The sequence below is a fragment of the Pyrgilauda ruficollis genome, unplaced genomic scaffold (assembly GCF_017590135.1).
Source record: "Pyrgilauda ruficollis isolate IOZ18807 unplaced genomic scaffold, ASM1759013v1 scaffold15, whole genome shotgun sequence".
Classification (NCBI taxonomy): Eukaryota; Metazoa; Chordata; class Aves; order Passeriformes; family Passeridae; genus Pyrgilauda; species Pyrgilauda ruficollis.
In genome coordinates, this window is record NW_024513654.1 from 8,073,676 (window position 1) to 8,093,135 (window position 19,460).

Sequence of the window (19,460 nt, forward strand, 5' to 3'; positions counted from 1 at the left end):
CTGACACGTGTGGGGCACTGGCGTGGGTCCCCTTTGGGGATGACAGCAGTGACCACCCCTCCTGCAGGCACACACACCCTCCTGCCTCCGGGCTGCTGTGCCAAAACACCCCTGCACTGATCCAGCCTGTGATCATCAGCACGTGTGCCACTGGCAGAACCTAAAATGACAAATGGATGGAGAGGTCCCAGGGTGACCAGAGCACTGTGCAGGGGATGTTTCATCCAGGTGCCAGAGAGACTGGACACATATCTACTCTGGGTTTTTTAAGGTTTTAGCTGTCCTTGAGGGAAGATGCTACAAAAAAAGCCACTTGTCTGATGCTGGGAAATAACCTGAAGCAGACTTTTAATTTTTTTTTTAAAAACACCAGGTATAACAAAAATGTACTTACAGCAGAGAACTCCTCTTTTACCATCTTTGACTTTTTTTTTTTTTTCCTATCCACAGTCCCTCTTGCTGTTTATAGTTGTTCCTCATGACTGAGTTCACCTTCCTCTTTGTTCTCCCCCCAGCTACTTTTCCACTACTGGGGATTTCTCAGAAATGTTACGCTGCCAGAATTCACTTTTATTCTTAGAAACTGGAGCACAAAGGCAATTGCTTGGAAGCAAAATGACATCTGTGAAGAATGACTTTGGACATTGGATAAAATAGAGGAGGAGCAAATTGGAGGACAGAAGGCCAAAATTCCTGTAGGGCACTTAATTTCAGGACATTTAGCATATAAATGAGGTTATTTTGGCAAAAAGTGTCCTGGTGTAGAATATGTCGCTGATCAATAGATGCTGCTGAGGAGAACCTACTCAAAAACATTGGTTTCTCTTGTTCAAAAAAAAAATTGTGCAACCCTCATCACAGAAGGAGGTAGTATCCTTCCAACAGCCTTGAGGCATAAACCATGGCTTTGTGCTGTGTTTTATAGGCATAAGCAGAAACAGATTTATTGGGAAAACTTACAGAGGCAGGAAATTAAAAAAAAGGATGTAGCTCAGTGATGTTCCTACTGATGAACATCACAAACATCCAACATTTTAAAAGATTAGCACCACTGATAGCCGTGATCTTAATGCTCCCACCAATGCTTCAATTTCATCCTCCACTGCTGGGTTATAAACAAAACAAATTCCCAGGCACAGATCAGCTCAGGCACCCCAGGATGAAAAGCTGAACATGGCCAGACACGTGCTGTGGCAAGTCCAGTCCTGCTGCCACCAGAGCAGCTCGGTGCCCCCCAAAGTGCTGGTCCTGCTGTAAGGTGGAGCCACCAAGGAGCTGTCAGCAGCAAGCACAGGGCTCCTGGTCACTGAGGGTCCTCACAGTGAAGGTATGTTTGCATTTAAAGTGATCTTCCTGAATGAAAGATTTCTATCAACCTTGTCTGGCTTCTCCACTTCTTTAAGGGATGCAATAACTTAGAAGGTGGTAAGGGGCCAAAAGGAGCATTCAGAATTCCAGTGGCATTTCTAGGAACTGCCTGGCATGCCCCAAGTTCCTCGCAGTGACGTGCTGGCCAGCCTGCAGGAGGGAAGTGGCTGGCTACGGCGAGGCGTGTACATGGAAGGAGTGTTCATCCCTGGGAAACAAACCAAAAAAGCCCTTGGAGCATCTCAGATTACCCTGTCATATCCAGCGACCCAAGGCAGACCGTCAGGACATTCACTTTCCAGCCCCTGCTCTGGCCAAGGGAGCACCAGCAGGGAACCACCTTTGTAAATATTAGTGTCCCCTAAAGGGCCTGAAAGGCTGGAGGAATCCATGTGACTGGGAAGATTTCCACAGTCCCTGCTGGTGCAGATTTCCAGGAGCAGCACAGATGATGTGAGCCAGTTCCTTGCAGGGAAGTGGGAACATCACCCCACACTCCCTCAGGACAGAGTGCCTGGAGGGACCCAGGTCAGCCAGTTTCTGCAGGACATCAAGGGTGGCTTCTCCCCTGGCATGGAACCAGCACATCAGCACTTCCCCACAGCACAGGGCATCGATGAACTCACCCTCAAGCCTGTAACATACAGGTCTGATGGAGGCTTTTCCAGGAATTTTCTGGGAGATAAAGCAATTCCTAGTATTGAATGTGGTGCTGGAGATCACATTCATGGTAAGAGACAGCATGATGCAAATGTGTCTGAAACCACTCCTTGAATTTTACTGAGTGTGCGTGAGGAAATGGCTCTCCTGAGGTCACCAGAAAATCTGGGGCAAAACACAGATTAAGCACCTGGTGTCCCCAGCTCACCACAGATCCACTCTCTCTGCAGTGTGCAGGGTATCATCACTCTCCTTTACTGCAGCTGCTCCTCTTTGCCTCCCCTTGCAGAAATTCCAGCCACACTGAAGTATGTCTGATTGTTTTTTAGTTATCCCTGTTAATATGTAGGTATTTAGATATCCCTATTACATATACAGCTATCCCTCCAATCCCCCAGGCTGGAGGGACTCTAATAAGAGAATTAACCATTAGACAGAGCTTTTCTCTGGCTCACTGCAGGGTGGGCACTGCACAGACAACCTTCCCTGGCTGGACTCATTCTCCTGCAGGACCTGTGCTCTCTTGATCACTTTTTGACTCCAAGCCCAGTTCTCAGGAGTGTTCTTGGGAGGAAGTGTGGAGGTGGTGTGGTCTGGTTTGTGCTTTCTGTTCAATGGGCTTTTTATTTTTCTTAACTTCAATGACCTCACATCAATTTAGAGACTTCCCTTACCATTACTGTATCTCTCTTCCAGGACTTGCTTTTCTCCTGGGCAATTGCCATCTTCCTAGCTAGATGCTGCAGTAGAAAGAGCATGAGTCAAGTTTGGGAATCCACGGGGAAATATTGGCAGCCACTAATGAGTGAGAGCAGCATAGGAACGTGCCACAAATTAACAGCCAGGGAAACAACCTAAATCTTTATTTAAGTGAAGCTTTGTTTAAAGGGGCTGTTAAGTGACTCAGCTGCACATTACTGGGAAGTTAGAGGTAATCTTTGCAGGGCAAGGAAGGGCTGTGTTAGGAGAAAATGAGGTGTTTTGCTGCACAAATGTGTTGTAAAGTGTTAGGACATTTATTAATCATATGTGGGCAGACAACTTCACACACCCTACCAGAATTTACTGTACCAATGTCATTTCCATATTGGATCTCTGTGAGCGTTATGAATCAGCCAATATGTGACATTAATTATCTGCATTTAGCATTGTGCAAACTGACATAATGATCAATTATGGAGTCACACATCTGTAACTGTTTACTGAAGCACAGAAGTAATCCCCCAGTTCTCTAAAACATTCTGGAATTATTCTGTACATGCTATATCTAACCAAATGCTGGTTTTGTCCAAAAGTATCATTCTTCCATGGCTGAGAGGTGCAGCATGCAGTGCTCAGCATCTGCTTCAGCAGCAGGTTCCATGGAGGTGGCTCTTCTCCCACTGCCATGGGGGAGTCTTCACTAATTCACCTCTTTGGAGAAATGTTTCTCTGAAGTTCTAGGAAATTGCTTCATGGCTTTGGATTTCTTTCTGATGAAAACCAAAAGGAATTTGAATTCTTTGAATTCAATTTGAATTGAATTCTTTAAATTTCAATTTCTCACCTCCTCTGTTCATCCATAATTGGAAACACAAGGTATTTGTCTTGCATTACCATTTTCAGGAACTGTATGAAAAGATGGAAGAATGCAGGATGTTTGGTCTAAGAAAAAGAGAAGGGAGAATAGAAAAAATATCTTCCACAATGAAGATTTCTGTGCACACAGTGGCAATCCAAATGTTCCCTGTGCCCACTGAAAACAGGGCAAGAAAAAAATCATGCTAATTTTCTGAAAAAATTGTCTAGGATAAATATTAGAAAATAATTTCCTGATTTTACAGAGATTGAGTCTTGGAGCAACACAGAAAAGTTTGGACTTTCCTTTTCCAAAGTTCAGAAGAGCTGAGGCAAACTTTGGCCAGGAAAGGCTGAGGACGACATCCTCAGATGCTCTTGACGTAGGTGATCTGTGATTTTAGGATTCAGGCCATGAGGACTGTCCTAGCAGACTGACAGAGTTTCAGGGCTGGAAGAAGCCCTGGATGGTGACAGCCAGGCATCCCATCCCTCAGGGGCTCCTTGGGCAGAAATGGATTTGCTGTGCTCAAAGCAGCAGTGCAGAGCAAAGGACTCCCACAGCAGCTTTGGAGAAGTGCTCCCAAGGAATGTGTTTTCCATTTTCAGCCTCTGTAGTTCCAGAACTGGGAGTTCCCTCTGTATTTATGCAGAATTCAGCACAAACAGGCCTTTGAACAGCACTGAAACAGAAAAATCAAAATGTGATCCTTTCCACCTTGAGAAACAAGCATGTCCTGAACACTCTTATCTCAAAGGCAGAAGTGACAGGCTGTGGAAACATTCAGTCTGGAAATTAATCTTTTGAAAATAAGCTGAGTCTGAAGAGATTATATACATATTTGTGTTTGCCTATTTGAGTTACTGATGCTGTTTTCATCTTCAGCTGAATAAAATTTTATAATTATTTTTTTTTAAGTCCAGCAAATTTGTCAAATTTACTACTGAATTAAGTTGCACCAATGCTGATTTTTAGTGAGTTTAGTTCCTTACCATAGTAGCCAATTTGGCCTTATTCAGTTGGAGGCTGGATAAATACCTCCTTTGAGCCAAATCCACCTCAATCAAAGCTTATATAAATCTCTTCATATCAGTAATCCTGTGCCTGCTAAACCCAGTAGTTATTTTGGTTGTGTCTGGCAAGATGAAATGATCAGTACTCAAACCCAGTGATTCTGTCTGTTGCCACACCAGTGTATATTGCCACTATTTTACAGCAGTATGGGTGTGTAAAAATTCCCACACAGAGTGTCCATGTTCATAGAGGGCACAGGTATGTGTTCTGCCATGTCACACCATGGTGCTGTAAGCAACAGAGGTCACTCTAGGACGGGACAAAACTCCCTTTTGGCATCCACTGGAGCACTCCTGAAGGCAGTTCCTTATCAATTTCCTTTTGCTGGGCTACCAGCTGAAAATTGGTCATGTTTCTATGGTAACAATGCAAGCAAGGCATTTCCACAAATAAATATTTACAGGAAAAATCCTTGTTTGGGAAACAAATGAGCACTTGCTCTGGAGATCCTGCTGCACCAGTGACATCCCTGTGCTACTGCTTGGTAGCATCAAAACATTCTCTGTGAGAAGCAGTGAACTGTGCACTGGGATGAGAGCACATGCTTTCAGATACATGATTTCTCTCTGTGGTTTTCCCAGCTGTCTTTACTTTTCACAGAGCAGGCCAGCCCTTCTCTCTCCCAAATCCATTCGTTCCTTTTTCATTTAGGGCTTATCTTTGCTGTCAATGAACCCAAAGGTGCTCCGGACACATCCTTTCTCCAACCAGCTCTTCTTCCTGCCATCCCTTGGATGCACTTTTGTGGCTGGATCATAAGAGGGGCATAACACACAAGGAGACCCCACTGAATCCCTGCACAACATTTTATACACCAGCCTTTCCTCCACACTGCAGCTCCTAGCTCACTTGAGCCTTTCTGTAGCTAAGGGGAATCCAGGGAAAACACAGCTTTAGTCCAAATGCTGGTTGTTTGCCCACTTCTAGCTGATTAGAAGTTCACTAATAAACCATTGTAACTCAGTGTAAAGAGGTGAGCAGAGGCACAAACCAGTATATCCGATGAAATGAAAAGTATACACAGCGCAAAGGTCACATAAATTATCTGACCCTCATTTTCTTCCATATGACAGAAATACATGCCAACATGAAATATAAGCTAAACACATGCCATTCATGCCACAAAATAAGTTATTAGGACATAAATTGAAATCCACATTCTCCATTTTTTGTACTTCAGCAGCAGAAGATGTCTGGCAGCTCAAGAAGATGATTATCTCTACATATATCACCTTCTCCTCCCTGATTTTTTCCCTTGAGTTTTGGCACTTACTTAATCATTGAGGTAATTTTTTTTTCAGGAACATGAGCAGCCTTTAGCATGGAAGGTATCTGAATGTGGAATCCTACATACAGTAAGTTTCACCTTAAAAAGAAAAAAGGACATTTTTACAGCTTGTTATATCTGATCAATATTTGTGCAACAATCTGACTTGTATTTGAACTAGCTAAATAAAAATTCTCCATAAAGAGAGATGAGTTTGGTTTTTTTCCTTGCTGAGACTGCTGTTCCTTTCTTTAGATAGCAATAACATCTCATGACCTCAACCTTCTCAGCAGAATTCAAATATGAACGTGTCTGGATATGGGTCATGAACCTGAATACTGAAATATGCGTTCAGAAACATGTTGTGGATCACAGCTGGGTTAAAGAACATCTTAGAAATGTCCCAGGTTCTTCAAAAAACACAGTCTCACACAAGGAGATGTGTAGTGCTTGATAAGCCACAGGACATAGGAGTCCAGGGCTCTGCCTCAATACCCAAACCACTATAAGCAACGACACATCCACTGGAGGCAATGGTTTATTTCCCAAAACTTGCAATTTATATGCATTAGGCATAAAAATCCCAAGTAACTCTAGTTTATGGTTGCCCAGTAACATCTCTTGTTGTTGCTCAGTCTTCTTCAAACTCTGCAGTGCTGGCCTTGTGTTCCCCACACAGCTCAGGAATACAAGACACCACATCAGAATGATGCTGAGGAGATATTGGTGCTGGAGTTATTCACGCCAAACCTACCCCAGAGTAAACTGGTTTGAATTGAAATGCAAAAAGGGGAATTGCTTTCTCATTTAGCTTGATATATTTGAGTCAAGGTTAGTCAAGCTTACCTCCTTTCTCATGGACCTGCTGATGAAGAAGTAAGCCTCCTCCACACCCTGGGGCTGCAGATCATTCACAGCCACCACGTGGTCCCCGTGGTTAAACAAACACCCCAGCCTGCGGGGACCAGCCCACTGTGAGATGCTGTGGAGGGCAGACAACAAAGGAAACACACAGGATATCCTGTATCACTGCACTTTCTGGACAGGATTGCATTTATGGGGCTGCCCTCTGGAAATGACACACATGTTCAACGACTTTGTAAATTTTTAAATTTACAAAAATTTGTAAATTTTTGGTCTGGTTCTGGTTGAAACCGTCACTAATTATTACACAGCATGTTGGATTCTTCTTTACAACAGCATTTGAAATACAAACTCATAAAAAGAATCGGAGAGAGCAGAAGGAATCACTGAAGTGCCAGCAAGCACTGCCCCTGCCCTGTTCTGCCCTGCCAAAACTGCACGTGGGTGTCTGCAGTTGAACACTTCTGTGCCTGTCACTTATTCCCATCTCACAGGCACTGCCACAAGACATCCACACTTACCATATTCGTCCTGCTGCTTCAGTAAATTTTAGGTAATTGTTGATATCAGCCAGGGGTACGAAAATATCCAACTTCTGCAGCTGCATCTCGTCTGTAACTTGACTGTGAGAGAAAAACACCAGAGACCACAGAATCACAGAAAAGCTCAAATTGGAAAGAACCCATAAGGATTATTGAGTCCCACTCCCTGCTCCTTGCAGACTCCCTAAAACTAAATGCTGTGACTAAAAGCATGACTAAGGTGCCTCTGGAATGCTGAGAGGCTTGGCAAGATGGAACCCATGAACACGTCTGTCTCCTCTGCTACCAGCTGGAGAAGACATTTACCTGAGCAGTATAGACAGGTGAACCACTGAGAGGGGTAATGAGTTTTGCCTCCTCTGGATGGTCGGCTGCAGGCTGGTGCTGCTTTCTGGGAATTTTGTGTCTTTGTCTGCTTCCAAGTCTCTTGGACATGCACTGTTGTTCTGGCATTCGGGAGGGGATGGGAGCCCATCAAGTCTGCACGTGAGCTGGCATGTCTCATCCAGCAGCTTACTAAAGAGGAATGATGATAAAAAATTAAGGGGTTTGACAATTCCTGGCACTCTTGCTGTGTTTGAAGCTGGATCAAGCAGTCCTTAATAAAGCAAAGAATAACAAGTTCTTGTAGAATATCCAGTGGACAAAATAAAATCTAAGTAAAATAAACATCTCTTCTAAATATGGATCATAAATCTCAAAATAAAAGTTTTCAGTATGCAAAAACTATTTATTAAGTCTGGAAACATTTCAGCTAACAGCATGCCTTGACAAAGAAACTGAGTACAGATTGTTGGCCTTGGCTGTACTGGGTTCTGCAGGGATGTAAAGCTGTCCCTTGGGAGATGTGATAACTCAGAACTACTTGAAATAATTTTAGTTTTATTTGATATGCCTTATATTGCCTGGAGCTGACTCCCCATTGTGCCCCAAACAAGACTGGGGTTAGTAGCAAAAGCTGCTCTGGGTATATTTTAACTCAGATGGCATAACCTTGTGAAGTTTTTATAGTTATCCCCTCTGGGGGGTCCCAAAGACACAGAGAGGCTTGAATTAATCTATTGGGATTGTCTGGTTCGTGGGTCTGCATTTCCAGTTGCCTCCCTCCATGTGGCCCAAGATCTGTCTGTAGGTGTCAGACCACAGCTGTCAGCTACTGACCCCTCCTCTGGCTCAGGAGGAGCCTTACCCTGCAGGGACTATTCTCTGCAGTATTCAGTGCTATATTTTGCAGGTTGTAAAGTTTCCCTGTGGCCTAGAACTGTGACACAAAGTTCAGGTCCTTCTTTGTGATGTGGCAAACACTGTACCTTCAAAACACACAGCAACAGAGCTGCTCTTTGGATGGCAAAATGAGGGAGGATGTGTCCTAACCCACACAACTTCTTCATGGAAAAGCTGGGAGCTAATGCCCCATCTCTACCTTTCTCTTTTAACCTCTAGATAATGCTGCCTGCTTTGGAGAGCGCCTGTCTGAAAGGCTGTGGGAGTTTGGCTGCAGTGACTCAGTAAAGTGGTGAGCTGTTGTCATGAAAACCCAGAAAAAGTATGAGTCAACAAAAGGTGCTGCATTATATAGTGAGAGCCTGTGCAAGTGCAGGAGTCTGCAGTGTGAGCTTAAATTTCATGTTTATGAGTTTGAATTTGACTCCAATGTTCCCATGAATGCTGAACTTTGTGAACTAAGACCCAAAAAGGACTCATTCAAACGAGATGCAACCTCCAGATCTTGTTATGCAAATACCAGAGATGTCAGCTCTATCTCTATTGCTGTGCCACATTTAATTTCCAAAACCTTAATAAAGTTGTTACTTACAGCGATTTCATTGACATATAAATGTTCTCCTTTACTGGGCTCTGCTGCACTGGCTTCTCTTGCACAGGGACATCAGACTCAGCTGTAGGGTCAGGCTTTGGTACTTCACTAGTGCACTGTCAGAAACACGCAGCAACACAAGACATTAATGTCATTGCCCTGCCCACAGAAGAAACCCCTGTTAATTTCCTTATTTTGTTCAGTGTTCATGCTGTTTAAACATATTGGCTAATACAGCCTGGGTTTCCTCAAATCAGTCAATTCCCAGAAACTGGGAGCTAGAAAGGTGCTTGAAACTTAAAAGGTAATGCTGGAATTATTGGCACTGCCAGAGACCAGCTATATAAAAAAAAAAGAAAAATTGTTGCCTTTTAATTTAAGCAGACTGAAAAAGAAGACTTGTACTTTGGGTATGCTTGACCTAGAGCACTTAGGTTATGTGACAACACCACCATTGTTAATGTCCTTCAGTCAGATGTACAGTCTGTGACTTCTGCAGAAAACTGACCACTTCTCCTGAAATTAGCCTCCCAAATTGGGTGCCAAAATTTGTATAAAATTAACAGCATGATTTCTCCTGCTGCCTTGTTTCACAGTGAAATGTGAATACCAAAATGTACTGCAGTGTTTTAAAAGTACTGCTTTTATGCAGCTTACTGGTTTTTCAACAGAATTACATTTCAAAATACATAAAACTAATGTACTGTTACATTCTCTAAATGAAGCTTCCAATTTCAGAAAAAAACCCCAACCCTACCCCATTATACAATAGGCAAAAGCCATTAACAATGAAACAGTCAATTTGGGGAATTTCAACAAAATCAGCAATGTTTTTGTCAAAATGCCACTTTGTACCAGGAAGATCCTTTGAATGAGTCTAGTGTATTTTTTTTTTTCTTCTTGTATAAATGAAAGGTCTATTACCTATTGCTTTATCTATGTATTCCTTTTGCAAAGTACAAGTGGTTCCTCCTACCAGTTCCTCTTTGGCTCATTAAATGTCTCCTGTGTCCTTGGAGCTGTTAACAGAGCAGCAGAACTCACAGCTGATAAACTACCTTAGCTAAAATATTGCTGGGAGTTTGGTAATAATCTTCTTCATCCTTTTTCATGTTTTCCTCTGGATCTGACAATAGCAGGTTTTCCTCACTGCTTCCCAGAATTTTCTCCTGCTGAAAGAATGGGTTTGTATTTAACAGGCTCAGTTATACAGATTAACATGCATTTTTCCTTTTTGTGGAGAAGCAACAGAATCAGCAAATATTCACAGAAAACATGGTAAGATACATCCTGTTTGCATGAGGGACAATTACTTAACAAATAGATCTGAGCCTGGATGAGGGAACCACCAATAAAAAGCAAAACACATCAGATGCTTGAAATGGGGACTCACACTGCTAAAAGGAAGTAATTACAAGGGGTTAGTAAGGAAGTCAGCTGTCTGCATGTCACTGAGCAGAGAATAGGTCCAGAGAAGTCAGCAGATGTTAAACTTATGAGGCAAGAGAAATATTTTTATCCAATGGACAAATATTGTTGTTTCTTGTTCTCTATACAGCAAGGTTATTTATTTTTCACACATGCCAAAACAGAAACATGAGCTTTGTGCTATTCCCTCTGCTTCAGGCTAAAAAGCTAAAATCTAAATTCCTTATCTTCTAACCCTCATGGTCAGCCTGTCTTAGCCTGAACAGCTGCATATAATATTACCTGCTCTCTGAGGCATTGTAAGTATGAGAAGAATTAATGAATAAGACAGGAAAGGTATGTATAAGGAAGAGACACAAAGAAATTCTTGACATTCTGACCAGAGCAGGACTGGTTAAAATCAGACCAAGGGTTAACTCAGTGCATTTCAGAGCTCACAAATTAATTACTGCAACTTTATAAAGTCCTGTGCATCAGCTGGGCTATGCTGACTGCCCATGGCATTGCAATGCAGTTTCAACTATTCACTTCTTTCCACTAAATTTGGCTGTATGATCTCACACTTGCTGTCAGCCTATGTACAAGGATGGTGATTGCAGCACGTGATTTACCACCCTGCTAGCTGTGACAGCAGAACAGATTCTTTGCCCTGTATCTCAGCCACTCCAGGTCAATGCATAAACTGTCAGTAAAGATGGGTTTAAGCTGCAGAGTGGTCTGGTAGAGCCTTGGTTGTGCCTTCTGTCCTCTTGACTCTGCTGCAAAGGCAGCAATCCATGGCAGAGGAAAACTGCTGCAGGCACCAGCTCAGGGAACACAGGTCAGAACATTTAGCCACTAATACAAGATAACATTCATCTTTTTATCTTTCCAAATCACTCCTGCTAGATATGGAAGTGAAATTACTTGAAGACATATTAATGCTGACAGAAGGTCAGTTCTAAGACGTGCCTCAATTTAACAAGCTCTTGTTCTGTAATTTAGTTACACTGACTCGATTGCTACTGGCAAAGGCTGAAAACCATTTAGGAACAACTGTGGCAGAGCTGAGAAATGTGCAGGGAGGGACAAATCCTCAACCACTGTAAATGCAGACCTTTCTCCATCAAGTTTGCGAGAGCTGCCACAAGTTGCAGTTGCTGCACAGAAACTGAGGCTCTGACTCCAAAACCCCTGGACACAGGTATTTCAAGCAAGTTTTTAGGAGATCATTTTCAGCAGTAAACAAGAAAACAGACTAAATATTTAGGAAGCTTTCATAGAGGAAATCAACTTGATGTGCTAGGAAAGAAGGTGGATAATCTATGGTCACAGATACCCAGGTGAGATAAAATCCAATATTCACTTTTGCAGATGGAACAAGGCAAGAGCTGTTTGATTTGTTCTGCTCACCAGGCTTGGAAAAACTCCTCTTGGTGAGCCACACTGAGCCTGATGGGGACCAGGATCTGAATAAGGCCTGTTCTTGTCTTCTGAGGAACCATTCTCCTGTATAAAAAGGAAAAAAGTTGACTCCTCATAAAGATACACTGGAGGTGCTTGACCCACATTCAGCTTCCTGTCACCAAGCCATTGCACAGAGCTTTGTGACTACAGAAACAGCAATTCCTTGACTGCTATTTCACCCTGACACTGAACTGCAATTGCTGTGGGACAGCAGCAATGCTTTACCTCCCTTCTATCTAAATATCGAGGGGAAAGTCAGTAAGGCAGAGAGGAATTGGATCTGAACTCTCCTCTAAGCTTTACAGCCTAAAAAGAGAGAGAGAAATAAAAGCACAATCACAAATCAGGAGGAATGTGGCTAGCAGCTGCCAAAACAATCATCACATGCCTCTGCCAAGGCGTGTCAAAGCAAATCTTCAGGAGTTTACTCAATGCTCACTAAAATTTGCCAGTCAGTTGAGACAAGCAGTGACTATTGTCTCTCATTGCCTTCACTTACATGCAGACTTGCCTCTAAAGTATTTCCCTTGTGGGGGCTCTGTGGTGCTACACCCAGGTCCCAGTCAGGGTCCCCACCAGAAGAGACTACCCAGAGACCCACTGCAGAAACTCGGAACAGCTTTTGATGGGAAAAAACCCAACTGTGCAAAAGAAATGCCACAGTCATGCCTAGGCACAGACTCTTTATTAAGGACAGTTAATTTGTTTACCTTCTGGTAGCTTGGCCTGTCTGGAAGGCTGGCCATATCTGTGGAATTCAAGAATAGTGGCAAAGAGGAAGTCCGGCTTCTGACTTCTGCATTTGGAAGATCTTGGTTCTAGAAATAAGGGAAAAACAGTATAAGAAAACAGGCACCTGTTGGGTGTGGGCTAAAATGTACTGACACATCTCACTAGAGCAAATTTTATTGCTAATGGCTCAGAGGCATTGTCTGCATGGCATTTTTTAGGCAGACATAAATTTGCCCTGCTTGCATTTTGAGCTGTGTGGAAGCTGCAGGGGTGTGAGTGAGACTCAGCTTAGTGCTGAGCCTAAACTGGTGGGCCTGGCTGGCTGGCAAGTGCAGAACCTTGGGCCTGAGCTTGAACTACCAGGGCTCCCAGCTGATTCATAACATTGACAGACTGATGTAAAACAACATGTAAATATATCCGAAATGCACCCACTAAGTATAACACAAGTTTTCACTCTGATGCATCACAGGTGTGGTTCATTGCAGCATAATATCAATCCTCCCCTAATTTCCATATAGCTTCCTCTTCAAAGAGATTTCTTTAATGTAAAATCAATCCCAGTGCAGACAGACTGTGCAATGCTTGATGCATAAAGCCAGGGTACAGGATTTATATGAAAATGAATTTCTGAGTAACCAAGGTCAGAGGCAACTTGCGAGGCAAAGATCAGGAAAATTCCTTTGCACAGCTTTGTAATGAAAAAAAGAAATACTTTTTAAATTTTTTTTTCTGAAATAAAGTACAGTAACATGTCACCTGAGGGCAGCATCCACTTTTGTCCTCCCTGCAGACTGAAGATACCAGAGTGACCCAGTCGTCTATTTCCTGCCTGAAGTTGGAACAAGAGGAGTGAAAACTTACTGACAGGTAACACACAAGGGCAATTCTTTTGCCTACCCACTTCTTCCATGGGGCCCAAAACAAAAACTCCCAAAACCCTGCACACCTGGGTTTCAGGAAAGAGTGCTTATGTGGTCACAGCCAGATGCAAGGCCTGACTCAGAGAGCTAACAAGGCTTGGGAATGCATTTGGGCCACCAGGATGAGAAACACGTCATGAAAGGACTGTTGAAGCTGTTTTTCATGCTTGCAGTGGATTTAGTTGGATTAATTCTGGAATGCTTCCCCAGTGTGGGCTGCGAGAGCCGCGCCCTAGGGGAAGGCATTGGGTAGCACGCTCAAGTAGCACCCAGGTATGTGTTTTTCTTCTTATCAGAATTTCACACATCAGCTGCTCTTCTGCAAAAAAGCAAAAATTCCCCGTGATGTGCTCATGACTGGGAAACTGAAGAGGAGGTGCTGGGAGCCAGCAGTACAGGAGCACTGTGACAAACATCCTCCTCCCTCACCTAACTGAGCTTTGGCTGATCACCTCCACAGAAACAGTTTCTGCCCCTCTTCAGGACTCAATTCCAGCCTGAAAAAGCATGGACTACACCCCCTGCAGCAGCACTTTGGGGATCTGTTTTCCTCCAGGACAAGTTTTGCCTTCAGTCTGCTTCCCTTGATTAATAACCCAGTTTTCAGGCAATATTGTTGTTTACCCATGAGGAGCAGAACCTCCTCTACCTCCCAGGAGCTGCTGGGTGAGAAGGCAAAGGTCTCTGCTCTTTCCTGTGCCCCGAGCAGCACAGTTTGGAATGGCACTGCCACTGCCAGCCCTGTGCTCCCTCTGCTTTCACATGCTGGGTGCTGTGACCGGGTGGCTGCAGGGAAGGTGAGCTCACCTGCCTGGACCAGCAAAAAATTAACCCAGCCACGAGTAAGGGGAGACAATGCCATAGAAAAAAGCTGCTTTCCATTGGGTCAGGCAGCTGAATCACCTCATCCCAGAGCTGAGACACAGAAGGGGAGTGGCTGTGAAGGAGCAGGACCCTTCCTTGGGGCACAGCTTAGTGCTACATGGGTTCAACAGCACTGTCACATCCTGCCATGCCCACCTGCTCTCTCCAATGAGGTAGTAACATCTGTTTCCCGTGCTGATGGACATCACCTGCTCAGGAAGGCATTTAAACATCTTCCTCACCATTTCCATAATTTCAGCATTGCTTATGCCAACTTGAATACTTATGATTCTGTGAAGATAACCACAGGAAACATTAACATTATAACTCTACACAGTTACATACAAGTAAACACACATATATATGTGTGCATGTCCGTATTTTACTATGAGCACAGCATAATGAGATCTGCAAGGGAAAAGTTAAACATTTTTCCACAGAAAAAATTGCTCAAGAAAATAAATGCACACATTCAAAAGAGGTGGTCTTTTCAATGAAGAAAATCTGCAGGTAAAAGTATAAAATTAACTTTTCTAAAGTGCTCAGACTCATTGGATCCTCATTTCTGGAAAAAGGGGGTTTTGGTTTAATTCAGAATCTTGAAAAGAAACAATAGTAAGAAAGATTTCTTGTGGAAGTTTTTTAGCCATTATAAAACAATAGATTTGATTTGAAACTAATTGTATATTAATAGTGTTTTAATGGAGGGGAGGAGGAACAGAAGTACTCTTAATGGATACTTGAAGCACTTGAAGCGCTACTTCCATTAACTTCCAAGAAGCCAAATTAATAAAAGTAATAACAACAATAATTATGGTAATAATGTAACCACAGACCACTGAGCAAGCTGCAATATTTTTGGAAGCTTCACAATGTAAATCCTCTTAATGGAAGAAGCACAACAGCAATGTGGTGGGTGACCTCCTTGCCTAACAATTCCAGGAGCCTGGAGTATTAACCTCTAGATCTGACAGGAAATATTTACATTTCCCATTACATTTCCTGTTTCTCTTGCACATATTTCACCCATGGTATGGTGAAGGGTGCCAGTCCAAAGCCAGTGACACTCAGTCTTGCTGCAGTAGACATGTGCTGACAGGAGGGAAATGACCAACCCAAAGGAGCCAAGCAGGGCAATTTCTTGGCAGAACAAGAGGCAGCAAGCAACCATAATCAGCCCAAAGGATTGTAAGAAAGTCAGGAGACCTTTGCACAAAGCTGTAAAGCACTTTGTGAAGCTGCAAGCAGGGAAAGGGCGTGTGCCACAGCTGAGAGTGGCACAGCCTGTCCTGCTTCACGTGTGAGTGAAAGCATGGCGCTGTCCGCACAGGAGGTGAAATGTGCTCTACTGCAGGAACACAGCCTGGGGGATCGTGCAGCCAAGCCAGGTATCTCACTGGCTGATACATCACAATCACTCAAACAAAAGTAAATTACAATGAAGCAATTCAGGATTTTCACTTCTACATATATCATGGTTGCACCCAAAGCCTACAGATCCCATGGGACTCTTTTGTGGAGCTCATTGGGCTTGAACCAAGAGCCCAATCCTTGTTCAGTCAGGAACAAGTGCTTATACAATCAGTGGCCATTGAAGAGTGCTGATACATGACTCAAAATAAAAAAGATGATGCATTTGAGCTACATACTGATCAACAGCAATGGAGCCTTTTATGTGTTGGCCTTTTAGATACTTCAGGATGTAATTCCCTGTGTTGGACTTGGACAGGACAAACAGACGCCTTTTCCAGGAATTCTGCCAAAGAGAAAGAAATTTGTGTCTCATTAAAATTCAGGACAGCAGATATGAGGGATTGCTGAAATATGACTAATTTGTGCTAGTATACCTGTGAGCTGAAAAGTTGGTGAGGTGGTGATTTGACGAGGAATCCGTGCTTGCAGACTTCACCTTCAGGGCAAAATATATTTTGAATTCTCACTAATCAAAGAGAAATGAACAGCACCATTACTTAACTTGCTGCCAATTATCTCTTTAAAAAGACCTGTTTGAACTGGAAATTGTTGCTTAGCACTGGGCTTCTGTGCTTAAATGGCCATAAGACAAACACAAATCAAGGCTGTAAAATATAGAGCCAGGCCCTGCTTCCCTGATGTTAATGCTGACAACTGGCCCAAACTGCAAAGTCATAGTTGTGAAAATGTAGGGGCTCAGAAGATATCATGAGCTGCTGTCTTATTTAACTGATCTTATTTAACTTTTGGGGTCTGGTGTTATTTATCTTCATAATCAGTAATCTGAAATACACCCCTAAAGAAATTCATAGGTGGCATTCAGTCAGCTAAGGATAGAGGATCTCACAACTTTACTACTGACAAATTTTAATATTAGAAATTTTGTACCTGCAGAATTTATTTTATTTGTAGAAGCCATCCTGATTGTTTCTTCCACCCAGATAACAAAAAGAGCAAAAATGTTGAAGCTAATTCCTTTCAGTTTTCTTGCTGCAGAGCAGCATTTCACTGCACACACAATTGCTGTTGAGAAAATAACAAAAATCTTACAATGGTTAATTTCCATACTGATGATCAAAATACATAAACAGCCATAATAACTATTAATTTAAACATCTTTATAAATAATTTCATATTAAATTATACACTTTATAAATAATTTCATATTATATATACACAAATATATGCTATATTTGTTATTTTATAATACAGTCAAAAAATTACAAATAACAAATATTATCCACTTTTATGAGCCAAAAAGATGATTTGCCTAGAAGTGATGAGACCTGCCAAGAGAATTTCATTTGGCCCTTTCTTTGCACTGGTGACAACACCTGTAACCTAGGAATACTGCCTCCATGTATGTTTCTGACACTGCCCTGCCAGTGTGATCAGTCCTGTATAAAACTGGCATAGCTTGGCCTAAAGAGTTTAAAATATATGTAGAATATACAGTTATAATACTATGGCAATTTTAATAATTTGCAAGTTTGTCGTAATAATACAATGCCTTTTCAAAAGTTTCCCTTTGCCTTACCCCAGAACTCTCATTCCCTGCAAAATCAGACCTTGGCTGGAAGTTGTTGTACCCACAAGGAGGTTACACAGACTCCCTCGTGCCACCTGAAGCCACAGAGCCTCTCCTGGGAAAATCTGAAGGATTACAAGTGCTGCTCCCTGGTTCTTTACTGAGAACCCTGGCTGCAGTGAGAGATTTAAGGGCTTTCCTGTGCTTCTCTTTCTTCAGTGATTTTCTCCATGGTGCCAAAAGTAAACATGGTCCAGTCAGGAGTAGGCTGGTCAGGAATGGGGTGGGTTACACATGGAATTTTACCCCTGAGACACAACTAAAGCTATAAACTTTCATTCCTCATATTCCAGAATCTAAATGGGAATGACCCACTGCAAGCTTAGGTACATCAGAGGTTTCTGTACATTTCTGTTTTTTTTTTTTTTTTTCGGGGAAACCTTTGCAATTCTTGCCTTTTGGGAGGAAAGATTTGTTGTCCAAATGCCGTGATAAACTGTTATGAAATTTGCTTCTAGGGTTTTCATCTGTTGCCTACCAGAAAAATAAAAGGACAAAAAAGCAATTTCCAAAACTAAAAATGACAGTACACAAAGTCAATAGTAGGGGCACACACCTGGGGTTGCAATGAAAGGCAATGTATTGTTCTGTTCAGTGTGACTGACAGTCACCTCAACTGGCAAACGATGCAATTACTACAAAACAATGTTCCAAGAGTCTCTGACAGGATAAAAGTCTCTTCTGGATGTCAGTAAAAGTCAAGATTTGCATGGATAGACAAACACCTGTGAGATTAGTTGTGCTATCTCACTCTGCCTTTTGGGAAAAAGCTTTTAATTGTTACATCTAATTGTCTTTTCAACAGAAAGCAACATTGTAAATAGGTGTAATTCAAAACAGAAAATGCCAATTCCATGATTATACCCCCTCAGATTTTTGTATGCCAGGCATTAAGGGATTTGATTGCTTCAAACCTTTTGAAATGCAATGAGACATTTCAGTCAAAATGCAAATAAAATGCCTCAAATCATTATGATGAAAGCTATTATAAAACTTCAAAAATTTCCAAGATAAGGAAAACAAACTGTGTTAATACTTACAAGCAAAATGTCTTCATGGTGAAGGAGGTTATTAGAGAAGTACACCTTCAAGTAAGTCCAGATTCCCTGTCCTGCCTCCTGCAGCAAAACACGATGAGACCTTGCCCTGCATTGTGACTGCCCTCTTATAATCCATGTATAAATACAAACACCCTGAAACATGACCCACAAGGAAATTCCTGTTTCTGCATGGGAAGTAAACAAAGACTGCTCTGGAAAGGGGAAATCCAGAGGATTAATATTCACTTAGAAGCAATGAAAAATATGCCCATTTGAGGCAGTGATAAATGCCCCCCACACAGAAAAAAATCCTGGAGACAGCCTGGTTTTGTTGGTTCAGCTTTCTGAACAGTCCCTTCATTTCCCCACCTGTTTCTAAAGCCTAATATCCACCCATGGCTGGAACATAAAGCAGCAGTAAGAGCCCTAAAAGATCATAAAAGTGCCATAAATTGAAACCAATTTCAGATTTAAAGAGCATTTAGTTAAACATACAATGGTGAAGCAGGATTTCTTGTGCTGCCCACGTCATGACCAAGGTAATTTCAGTGTCAGTTTTGGCTGAAAGGGAATTTTTGGGTTTCTCTCCAGAAACATTCAGTGCATCAATAATGAAAGTGGATTTACACACTAAACCATCTGGCTAATCCTGTAGGTGGCAAGGGAATTGCTTTCCAATAGAATATAGTCATAAATTTGATCAGGGGAAAAAAGCTGAAACACCCTGCAGCTTTTTAAATCACTGTTCAGCAACCTGGCTCTGCTGAAAGGGTCAGGGGTTCCTCACTTGAGTGGGCTCCTTCAGCCTCACGGGCTG

The 19,460-nt window shown here is 42.4% G+C and overlaps 1 protein-coding gene across 1 annotated transcript; it reads right to left on the minus strand.

Annotated features, from left to right (window-relative positions):
• Nucleotides 1–3,882: 3,882 nt before the first annotated feature.
• PLEKHS1 (pleckstrin homology domain containing S1) lies at nucleotides 3,883–19,175 on the minus strand. The gene is made up of 15 exons (XM_041461139.1): nucleotides 19,139–19,175; nucleotides 16,904–17,038; nucleotides 16,390–16,481; nucleotides 16,192–16,298; nucleotides 14,699–14,833; nucleotides 13,515–13,587; nucleotides 12,734–12,841; nucleotides 11,970–12,065; nucleotides 10,208–10,321; nucleotides 9,150–9,265; nucleotides 7,640–7,849; nucleotides 7,313–7,414; nucleotides 6,774–6,909; nucleotides 5,934–6,026; nucleotides 3,883–4,268 (listed from the first exon to the last, which is right to left on the minus strand). Exons 1-14 carry the CDS (start codon nucleotides 19,173–19,175, stop codon nucleotides 5,958–5,960), a joined length of 1,530 nt encoding a protein of 509 aa, XP_041317073.1. The 3' UTR covers nucleotides 3,883–4,268; nucleotides 5,934–5,957.
• Between the last annotated feature and the right edge of the window lie 285 nt (nucleotides 19,176–19,460).